Below are 11,747 nucleotides of genomic sequence, written 5' to 3'. Positions count from 1 at the left end.
TTTGAAAAGAAAGCACAAAATCTTTGAATTCATAGTCACCTAAAGACTGAGGTTAACTTGCCAGTAGTGGGTTTGAGAAATGAGAGCTAACATCAGGGACAGATATTTTCTTTTACAAATAACACCCTATTATGTATTGTTCTCCATCACCCATGTCCAAACGGCTACTCGACCTATGAAACAAATCGCATCATGAGCACAGATAACCCCAGGCTTCAGGTCTGTAATCTGACTGTGGCCATCAACAGCCAGAAATGAGTTTCTTTCTTATCGGCCTTCCATCAGTCCCCAGTCACTCATATAAAGGAGCCCTGGGAGGGGAGGATTCACATTGCTCTTCAGCACCAGGGTTCTGGACAGCGCCCCGAGCGGGCTGCTGTTCTCACGCTCCTTTCTCAATCTCCACCAGCGCAGCTACTACCCCTCTAGTCCCCCCTGCTGCAGAGAAAGAAAATTACATCGGGATCGATGCAGCCGGCAATGATGATGTTTTCCAGTAAATACTGGGCAAGGAGAGGGTTTTCTCTGGATTCAGCGGTGCCTGAAGAGCATCAGCCACTTGGCAGCTTAACAGTGAGTACTGAGTATCTGGAACTAGTCTAGAGAGTATTTTCTAGGGTAGCAATTGTCTCATCCTGCCATATTGTCATATGGACACCTGGTGTAGAGTAAGCACACACACCTCAACTCCTTCCTCTATCTGTGTACCCTGCCTCCCTCCTGTCTGCCTCCAGTCTTCCTTCTCTCTCCATAAAGTAAAGCAGGTGTACTGATTGCTACATGCTAAACTTCTTTTCCTCAGAATGTATAAGTAGAAAGCAAAGAAGGTCCTGAACATCAACAAAAGGTTATATAGGCCAATGTGGTACATCCACACCCCCAAAAGTGTGTAGAATTTTGAAAGGCCATTTATTATGAGAAGGAACAGGGAGAAGAAATGAAATAGATTTTCAGGGTTCCTGCAAGATTACTGCTTCTCCTATACCCCATTCCATCTATAAAGACTGACCTTCAAACACAGAAGTTATCTTTTCTACTTTACTCTATGGGTGTTGGTTATTGGAATAAAAGAAAGATTGAGTTCCTTTCAACAGTTTCCTGCATTGCTCAGTACTCCATTTTATTCAGTTTAATTGATGGAATATGAAAGCAATGCACCACTTGTTTCAATATTTAAGATAGTTTTTATATTTAAAGATTAAGAGAATAAAAAAGTAACATTTTGCAGGATTTTAGATTCTGATTTGAGGTAACAGTCATGGGATTTAATAAAAAAAAGACACTGAAAGAAAAATGTATTCATATTTCTAGTCATTAAAAATATTAAATGTGCCCTGACCGGTTTGGCTCAGTGGATAGAGCATTGGCCTGTGGACTCAAGGGTCCCGGGTTCGATTCTGGTCAAGGGCATGTACCTTGGTTGCGGGCACATACCCAGTAGGGAGTGTGCAGGAGGCAGCTGATCGATGTTTCTCTCTCAACGATTTTTCTAACTCTCTATCCCTCTTCCTTCCTCTCTGTAAAAAAATCAATAAAATATAAAAAAATGTTATTTCATTATTGTACTATCAGACTTTATCAACCAATAATAATTCAGGCTGTATCATAGAAAAATCTGTTTTAATATTGTAGCTCCAACTCTGTGCTGGAGGGTTGTATTGTACTGGTATATTATTACTGCTAAAAATGTTGAAAAGTAATCAGGGCAAGTTTTGTAGAACTATTTAAATCAATATGCAAAAATAAGACCAAAAAACTTAAACATGGATTTTCTAACATTTAAATATCATGAATATTTGGATGAGATATTCCATGGAGAAATTTTGAAGTTATAATGTATTGCTAGAAGGAAAACTCAGAGTTATGCTACTTAAATATGTAAGATCTCTGTGTTAGGTGGTGAGGAGGAGGCAGATGGTGAGAGTACTACAACATTTGAACTTTTAATGACTAAACATACTATCAAACTCCAATATCTGCATAAACATTTTTTTCCTCAAGTCATAAGTAATAAAATATTTGTACTGATATACAAATCCAGTGAGTGAGACAATACTAACATGTGAAGATAAAGCCAGTAGAAAAACCAGAGGAAGACATGGCAAATTACTATCCACTGGGTCCCATGTCTAACGTACTTTCCTCAGTTTCATGAGGAACTAATAGATGGGTGAGATTGTATTGAATCCCTATTTGTCAGGGATAAAGTTCTCTGCTTACCCAGTTCCTCATTTGCATGTACAAAAGAGTACACCCTAGGTTTGCTTTGTCAAATTAAAGTTTCCAGCTTTTTTATTCTGCATTTCTGACAATGTGACTGAGTTTCTGGAAGCTGCCATTTGTATCTTTAGTCAAAAGGACTAATAGTCATTACTTAGTCATATATATAGTCTCTTGAATGGCTAATAAAGTGTTAGTCTTTTTCAGTTTCTCAGATTCTACTCTTTGTGCCTAATTATTAGGTAGTTCTCTCTCTCTCTCTCTCTCTCTCTCTCTCTCTCTCTCTCTCTCTCTTTCTCTCTCTCCTTTTCTTTTCTCTGTGGCTGAATTTTAGCAGCTACTTTTTAGATGTCATCTGCTGACACAGATGGCCTTGTATGAATACATACCTTCGTGCTGAACTTCTGTAGATAGATACCCATTGGCCATGTGGACCTAACTGCAGAAAGTGAGTTTATCAATGTCAGTGCATGTCTACACATATTTCAGAATGAAATGAATATTTTGTTTTTAAGATTTAATCGAAACTAAAATTATTGTGAAAAATATACATTTGGTCTCCTTTGTGTTGTATTTAGTAATAATATAGTTTCCATATGAGTCAACTAGGCTAACAGTTCAAATTTTATGCTGAAAAGTAAACTTAGAAAGGCAGGTATTATTCATATATGAGATTTTTTTACTTTATGATCGTCAGATGTTTGTTGCTCTTAAAGTGAATCAAATCTGGTCCCCCTTTAATTTCAACCACTGGATGATGTTTTAGAGCAGTGGAAAATAGTTTCCAAGAGTAAATTAGACCAACATTTAGGATCAAAAGTTATGAACTGACATAGCACCTTCTTGAGTTTATATGATTACTGGGCTTCCAGCATATGAATGGAATCTCTGAAAAAATATAGTGAAAGAGAACTCCTAACTAATATGTGTGTGTTTCTACCTTCTTAAAGCTAAATAAAGCAAACTCTGGCAAAAATGATGATAAGAAAGGCAACAAGGGAAGCAGCAAAAGTGAAACTGCTACTGAAAGTGGCAAGACGGCGGTTGTATTCTCTTTGAAAAATGAAGTTGGTGGATTAGTCAAAGCGCTGAAACTCTTTCAGGTGAATGTACACTATCATTACATACCTTTAAAAGTGACTGTGTGCCTGGTTACACATCTGTCGTCTGTTACAAAACATCACTGAGTCATTTCTGGATAATGTGTTGAAAGGTTCAAAGAAAACAAACTTCATCAGGCTTTACAAGGGGAGTTGGTCTGCCAAGCAATGAGATGAGCAAATATAAGTGGGAACTATGTTTTATGAATTCAGAGTTAGCCTACTAGTAATTCTGCAGACTGTTGTCAGATGAAGCAGTTAGTGATTAAAAAAATGTGAGCCTCACACCTGGAAATACAAACACAAAAAGAGCCAGGATCTCTTTAAATATTAAGAGCCTGCAGCCCGATTTGATTTAACATTTGAATCATGCCCATGTCTTGGAAGCACATTTACTGCATAAAATGAGATGCCTGAGTATAGGCATTTGGTATTCCCCTAAGCCTCCTTGTTTCATGAACTTGCCATTTGTAAAGATGAGTCACTCTCCTTATATCTAAGTTTTCTCTTTTGCTTAAGGAAATACAGTAGCTTTTTTTTTTTTTTTTTTTTTCTTCAGGCCCAAATGGGTGGTTTAAACACTGAAGAAAGAGCCTGGTTGAGAGTGAGGTTAGAAAAATCCAGAAAAACTACTGCCTGCTTGTCAGGGCATACCCGATGGTTCCTCTACTCTTCAGAAGGCACCCTCCTTTACAAATGCATTTTGGGGGGAGGCAATGGCTGCTAATTAGATAAGAGAGGGTGCCGATCTCTTTGAGGTGCCTGGGGCTCCTAGTGCAGTGAAAAGATGGAATTACAGTCAGAGGATTCAGACCTGTTCTCCTGGCTTGGCTAAATCATAGCTGCTTCCTACGTTCAATTTCTCCAATTGTGAAATAGCAATAATTCTTCTTACCTAACAAGGTTGTTGTGATGAAATAATATGAGTGAAAATGCTTGGTCAGGTGTACAGATATGAGGCATTATTGTAATGTCTCTTTGATGACTGTAGAGGGGGAATTAGCAGCCCGATTTGGCAAATATTTCCTTGTTCTCTTTTGACCTTGGAGAAAGGATCAGGCACCATAAACAGTTGTAATGGAAATCTGGGGAAATATTTTACACATAATTATATCATCCAGCGCTGTCTGCATACAGTGCCCAACGGCAGGGCAATTCAATTAGACAGCTGGGTGCAGTGGAGAAAACCCTGGAGAAGGAGTTAGCAACCCTGCGTTTTCACTTGGCCATCAGCTAGTCATGGGGTCTTAGCTAAACCACTTAATCCACATGGACCTCAGTTCCCTTGTTTAAAAATACATGCTCCGCTTCAAGCGGAGGACATTAAAAGTCCAAAGGGACACGATCCGCGGGAAGACTCTTGAACTTTGAACTTCATATTAGTCTCACCTTTATCATCGGCCAGTTTAGAAAATGTGGCATTAGCGCAAAGGTTAATCGAAACAGAATCATGGCATTTCGTTTCCTAGTCGCAGGACTAGTTTCTTTCTTCTTTTTTTTTTTTAATATATATTTTTTTATTGTTAAAGTATTACATGTATTAGTACATATATAGGACTAGTTTCTTTATACCGAGGAGGATGATGTTTGACTGGCCCTGGAAACCACCTCTCCTGCTCCTGTGCTGAGGATTCTGAGACCGCCCAGGACCGTGCCAGGAATCGTGCTGATAATCAGAGTGTGCCATCCAGAGCGATGCGGAGGGGCCTGCTTATTTGGGGGTGGGTTAGGGTGAGAGGAGAACTTAAGTCTTCAGTTAACTCAGGGGAAAGGAAGACTACATCCCCGGGGAAATTTAAACCTGAGGTTCAAGTATTAAATTGCTGCCATCACTCAAACACCTTATTGTAAGGAGACTTTTACTCCTGAAATCCATCATGGGGTGGTGATTTCGACAAAACATTCTTGTATGAAGCTAGCCTGGAGGTTGCTGAGAGAACAGTTCCTAAGTGGTCCCAGTTAGGGTATTTGTTTGTTTGCGGTTTGGTTTCTCTTGGCCTTCAGGGATCCACACTTGGCTGCCTTTCTTCCTTTTCTTTCCCTACAATATGGGCTACACTTTGGCCCATGTTTCCCAGACTTCAGTCATTTCATAACACCGTCCCCGTTTCTGCCTCTTGTACTATTTACTCATTTTTTTCAAAGATTATTTTATCTCTAGACGTTATAAAGTTTATTTTTAAACTTTAAATTACAATGGAAACTTCATACCACTATAAAACGAGGGTTTTGAGTTTTAGTCATGTTTTTTGGAAGCATATGAAAATAGAAATATAAATCTGGGTATTATATAACTTAATTCCCCTCCCGCTCCCCAAATAACCAGTGGGATGTGGACTGCTCTGGGAAATGCTGATGTTTGTAATTTTATAGGGCCCTTTATATTAATGTCCCCCTCTTTATTATTGATTTCAGAGAGGAGGGAGAGGGAGAGAGAGAGAGAAACATCAATGATGAGAGAGAATCATTGATTGGCTGCCTCCTGCACGCCCCAGACTGGGGATCGAGCCTGCAACCTTGACCGGGAATCGAACTGTGACCTCCCAGGTCATAGGTCGACCTTCAACCACTGAGTCATGCCAGCTAGGCCCCTCTTTTTTTTTTTTTTTTTTTTTTTTTTAATGAGACAGGAAAACTGATTACAGTCTCTAGTCCTATTAATAGAAACACTGGAGGAAAACATTCCCATGTTTTCATTAACCAAAGAGGGAGGAGAATGTCTTTTCTTCTTTTGTGGGCAGTGGGTGCCTTGTTTAAGAGTTGAAGGAGAGTAGCTGGTGGCATTCCTTTCATTATGCCTGGAGGTGATTCAGAGGTGCTGCTTATATCCCCACAGGAAAAACATGTCAACATGGTTCATATTGAGTCCAGAAAATCCCGGCGAAGAAGTTCAGAGGTGGAGATCTTTGTGGACTTCGAGTGTGGCAAAACAGAATTCAATGAGCTCATTCAGTCGCTGAAATTTCAGACTACAATCCTGACGCTGAATCCGCCGGAGAACATTTGGACAGAGGAAGAAGGCAAGACCAGTGTTTGCTTGTCGGGTGATTTTGCAATCTGACAAATGTTGCAAAGGGGAGCACACAATCTGTGAGCTAACATTTTTGATCCTGCACTGTGTTTTCAACAGAGCTAGAGGATGTGCCCTGGTTCCCCCGGAAGATCTCTGAATTAGACAAATGCTCTCACAGAGTGCTCATGTATGGTTCTGAGCTCGATGCTGATCACCCAGTAAGTGTCCAGTAAAATCCATTCCGCACGCGCTCTCCCAGTTCCATCCATGTGCCAGGCACTGTGCCATGTTCTGTGCTGTCAATGCTGTATTGTAGAGCAATTTATTATTTATTCCCCATAACTGTGAGCAGACTTTTAGATGAGAAAGCTTCCCTGTAAATATGTGTTGGCTGGAAGCAGGTTAGAAAGATGGCATTTCCACAAAGCATTCATTTTTTAGAGGGTTGGACAGAGGCGGAGATTCTAAACCTGAGAGATTATTTCTGTAGAATTAGACAGCCTGAAATATACTTGCAGATGGTGACCCTTGGAAGAATGACGAACTGAAATTGATCACTCTTTGGGGAAACTAGGGAGGACTTGGCATTATGGGGCTCAGTGAGAGCATAAAATTCTCCTTGCTATTTTCCTTGACTGGAGGTAGTTAGGAGTAGAGCAATGGAGTGGACTTCAGTCTCAATGGAAAGGCAGAGGGCATTAGAATAAAGCTGTGATGGAAGACGCATCTCTTTCCGCATCCGCCCAGAATCTATTTACCACCATCTCTCCCCTACGCCAATAAAAATGACCACCTTGAAAGAAATATGATACGTAGGTAAGCATTTCCCATTATTCCCTCCCTCCTCCTTTACATTCGTTTTTATTTAACACAAGAGACCGGGAACTTCTTTATGGCCAGAATGAAGTACAGTTAATAGTCTGGGAGAAATAAGCAATGTCCTCATTCATTACAAGCATGTTTCCCCCCGGTGCCCCTTGTCTATAAACAGGCAGATAAAGGGGGAAACCCAAGCAGATAGATTGTGCTTACTAGAGTGTTTGTGGTCTGAGGGTAATGTCTTATAGATACTCATTTTACTGAAGTGGAAGAAGTCTGGAGATCTGATAGTGGGACTACATGCAGAGGTTCTCGTGTGGTCCCGGGACCAGCTGCATCAGGAGCTGGTGGTAACAAGCCCACACTCAAGTCTGAGTGCTCTGCTTTGAAGAAAACGATGACAACTTCAACAAGAGGAAGATTTTCAATCAAACCAGTTTGAGTTACTGTAGACCAATTCAAACTAAACCATAACATATCATTCAGACAAATGGTCAAACAGATCTAATTCAATGGCATTATTTGCATTTTCCCCCCCAAAAAGTTGAATTCACTCAGACACAGAGTGTCATATTTGCCATCATAGCCTGATGTTTCAGGATAATTCACAGTAATTCACGGGTAAGACTCCTGAACATTAGAAAAACACTCAAAAGTGCCTTCAGCCATCATCCATTTGTCATCTTCCCCTTCCCCACCTCCAGAGAGTCAGAATTAGCACAGAGGTTTGATTTAAGAGGTTAGCAGTGAGATCACTGCCCAGACACCAGCTGTTAACTTGCAGGATGACCTTGGGCAAGTCTCCTGACCTCTGTGTCTCAAATTCCTTATGTAAAAGTGGAAATAAAATTCTTATTGACCTCAAAGGGGCATTTGAAAAGCATAGTTAATAAAATAAGTGGAAAGCATTTTGGCGAGTAAATACCCAATTCCAGGAATGGAAGTGCCGTATTAAATCATCCAGATCAACGCCTGGACAGTAAAGGATTTCTTGGTAACCTCTCTCCAAATGCTCCCCTCAGTCTAGTTTGAAAATTACTTACCTGGAGAAAGGGGGTCAATCCTTTTGATGGAACAACCACAGGAACCACTGACCTTGCTGTGAAAAAATGTATTCAATACTCAGTGTACATTGTCTTGTGCTTAATTTTGTTCCATTATCCCTAATTACACCCACCTTATGATGTCTTTTCTTATTTTCTTTACAGCCACTTTAAATAATTGCAAGTAGTTAGCAACCTCCTACCTCACTCATTTTTTTAAACCATACATGTTTCTTTTATAAGCACACCAAATGTTCATTGTGCACAATTTGATATTGGTAAGTTGGTGTTTTTTATGTCATTATTTGAGGAGGACAGAAATGTTGTCCAAGGCCTTTTTGTGCTTCAGAAGAATCCCGGTTCTGAGAGGGTTATTGCACAAGGATGGGCCTCCTAGAGCTGGGATGGCTCAGAAGGGGCTGGGGATGTAAGAGTCAGCCGTGGAGGCACCCCGGAAAGGGTTAACTATCTATCTAGGCCAGGGCCTCCCAAACGCTAATGGACAAACAAGTCACCTGGAATATCTTCTCAAAATGCAGATGGGGGTCCTGAGATTCTAGAGAGCGTCCTAGCATTTCCAGTGAGCTCCCATTCAAGGCTTCCGCCAAAGGTTTGGGACCACATTCTGAGTAGCAAGGATCTATCAGGGGTGGGCAAACTTTTTGACTCGAGGGCCACAATGGGTTCTTAAACTGGACCGGAGGGCCGGAACAAAAGCATGGATGGAGTGTTTGTGTGAACTAATATAAATTCAAAGTAAAGGAGCGGAGGGGAGAGCAAGAGAACCCTCCGCTCTTTCGGCTCCGCGGGCCAGATAGAACAGCTGAACGGGCTGGATCCGGCCTGCGGGCCATAGTTTGCCCACGGCTGATAGATTCTAGACTGGTTCAAGGTCCACCCATAAGGTGCTTGTTCATGAGCGCTAATGTTTGAGAACGAATGTCCCAGCTCTGTGCTTCTCAGCCTAGCTTTCCATTCAAATCATCTGTAGGGAATTAAAAAATAGACTCAAGCCAGAGCCTCATTTCAGGGTGCTTAAATCAGAACACCTGGGAATGCGCCTGGGGTTTGCGTAGTATTTAAAGCTCCCCGGTGACTCTGAAATCCCACCAGGGCTGACTTATGTGGGACAGCTCCTTGAGTGCCAGCGTACGGTGAGCTGAGCTCTTCGGCTGCCCGCCTGGCTTCAGTTTCCCTTGGCTGAAACTGAGAGAGGAAGGGTGGGTTGTCCAGCAGCTACTTGCTGGGTGCTAGGGTTGCCAGATTTAGCAAATACGTATACATAGGCTGCTCATTTACATTTTCATTTCAAGTAAACAACAAATAATTGTTTCTTAGAAGAATGCCCCAAATATTGTATGTGTCCTGTATCTGTATTTTATCTGGTACCCTTACCCCTGGCCTCAGTCCCGGGTGATGGAATGCTGTGTCTCTGATCCCCAGGGTAGCCAACATCCCCGTTTTATTTTGCGGGCCCAGGATTCAGTCCTGGAAGTTGTGGATTGCCCCCACGTTCATGTAATCACCGCCACCCGGGGCTAATGAGGCGTGATGAGTGAATCACTCTCCGCATGCCTGGAAAAGGTGCAGGTGTTCGCTGAGGAGAGACCATTGAGAGTCTTCAGGAAGCCCAGCAGATTATGATGCTGTTACCATGGTGTCCGGTTTGGCAGGAACTGGGGAACAGATGCTGTGCTTTTCACACGACTCTTTTCCTTTTGTCCCGGCCTGCTTTCCTTTTGAGTAACAAAGGTGCTTGGGTCTCTTCAGTTTTGCCCTCCCAGGTGGCCTGGCGTTCCCAGTGAGGGCTGAAACTCACACTCTCTCGCAGGGTCACACATCCCCTCTGCAGCAGAGGCCCCAGACCCCTTTGTGAATGTGGTAACGCTGGTCACGAAATTTTGTATACACTCATTTAAGGCTTCCCACGCCTGCCTATGAGCCCCAGTTTAAAAACTCCCAATTCATAGCAAAAGGAAAAAAGTGCTGGCTTCCAGGGCAGGAAGCTTCATGGCTGCAGGGTGTCTGGGGGATCTCAGGGCCCTCATCTCCCTCCCCATCAGTAACTCTCTTGTGCTTCCCGAGAGAAAGGCTGTTGGTGATTGAAGCTCTTCATTTCTGCCCAGTAGAGTCCTGGGAAGGTTTCTGGCTTGAAGGCCAGTTCTTCAGCCAGGAGAGAGAATGCAACGGTTTTCTATGAGTTTGAGTTACTGTTGAACAGCCCATTTTGAAGAAGTTGCAGCAGAGGGCGGCTGGGCCTGTGTGGGCCATGTGGGCTGTGTGGGCCTGTGTGGGCCCGTGTGGGCCTGTGGCAGCTCCCCTCTCAGACCCGTGATCTCAGTGGCCTGTCCTCTTTCCTGGCCTCCCTTCTCAGAGTGGCCACTGCTTCCTGCTTATCTTTTGGGGCTGCATCAATAGAAAGTTAAATAGAAATAATTCCTTCTGGGCTCCCAGAACTTTGAAGAAACACCCTCTGAAGAGAAAGAAAATGGAAAGCCTGTTGACAAGAGGAGAGATTTTTGAGTAAAACCAGAAGCCCTCTCAGAAGGATTCCATTTGACTGAAGAATGACAGACAGGCTGTTTAATTTCCCAGGTGTTATGACAATGAATAAAAGTCTTGAAGTTGCTAAAAACTCATCAGACTCATGGGGACTCAGGGTGGAATGGAGCGGACTTGCTATCCTGTGCATGAATCCCTTAAAATTGGTTTTGCATCGTGTGGCTGTACTCATAAGATACAGCAAAACCTCTTTAATTCATGCTAATTTGGGGATTTGATAATTATTGTGAATGAATGAGTTTTAAGTAAATGAACATTTATTGATCATTTATACAAAGAAATTAAATTTAGGTTAACTTACTGAATAATCAGGTTAAAGGGACCTGTTTTAATGGAAAGGATAATATTAATTTATGATGAAGATCAATTACATGCAAATGAAAACCAAAAGATATAGTCCACAGTATCAATTTGCTTAACTAAGCCATTCTGCCCACTTAGTGGAAAGGTAAACTTTAGCCTGAATTCCCACACATCCCAAATTAGTACAGTCCCGGTTTAATGAGGTTTTACTGTTGTAAGCACAGTTTGCCTCTGCCTATGTCATAAAGATGTCATGCAAGGATACAAATTTACATTTGAATTGAGTAGTCAGTCAACACCACAGCAATTTTCTTTGAGGCCTTCTGCAGCTCACTTTTTGGCTCTCTGTTCTATAACGTCATCTCTCTTCTGTTTAAGGGATTTAAGGACAATGTCTATCGACAGAGAAGAAAGTATTTTGTGGATGTGGCCATGAGTTATAAATAGTAAGTACCTGTGTAACTGTTTTCTGCAACTTGTCACTGGCTAGTTAGAAAAGCACATGCTGTGTTAAACAGACACACCTTCTCTTCGCTTTGACTTTTCTGAAGGCAGATATGAACCATTTTAAACACTCACCAACTCTGTGGGCATTAAATACCAACACTGATGTTTGACATCTGGGCACAACTGTGAAAGAATGAGACTGTTGGGCCTCATGCCAAGTGCTACATTTTCACCATTGTG

General features: G+C 41.9%; 1 protein-coding gene across 1 annotated transcript in view; it reads left to right on the top strand.

Moving 5' to 3' along the window:
• The first annotated feature begins 409 nt into the window (after nt 1-409).
• TPH2 (tryptophan hydroxylase 2) overlaps nt 410-11,747 on the top strand; it is a 105,250-nt gene continuing 93,912 nt past the window's right edge. Inside the window, exons 1-5 of the mRNA XM_080662702.1 lie at nt 410-573; nt 3,171-3,323; nt 6,157-6,340; nt 6,451-6,551; nt 11,439-11,506. Coding sequence (XP_080518828.1) covers nt 469-573; nt 3,171-3,323; nt 6,157-6,340; nt 6,451-6,551; nt 11,439-11,506 — 611 coding nt within the window. The 5' untranslated portion in view covers nt 410-468. The remainder of the gene's footprint in view (nt 574-3,170; nt 3,324-6,156; nt 6,341-6,450; nt 6,552-11,438; nt 11,507-11,747) is intronic.

The sequence above is a fragment of the Plecotus auritus genome (genome assembly GCF_963455305.1).
Source record: "Plecotus auritus genome assembly, chromosome: 3".
Classification (NCBI taxonomy): domain Eukaryota; kingdom Metazoa; phylum Chordata; class Mammalia; order Chiroptera; family Vespertilionidae; genus Plecotus; species Plecotus auritus.
Note: the sequence above shows the minus strand (reverse complement) of the source record. Positions and strands in the feature narration are given on the sequence as shown.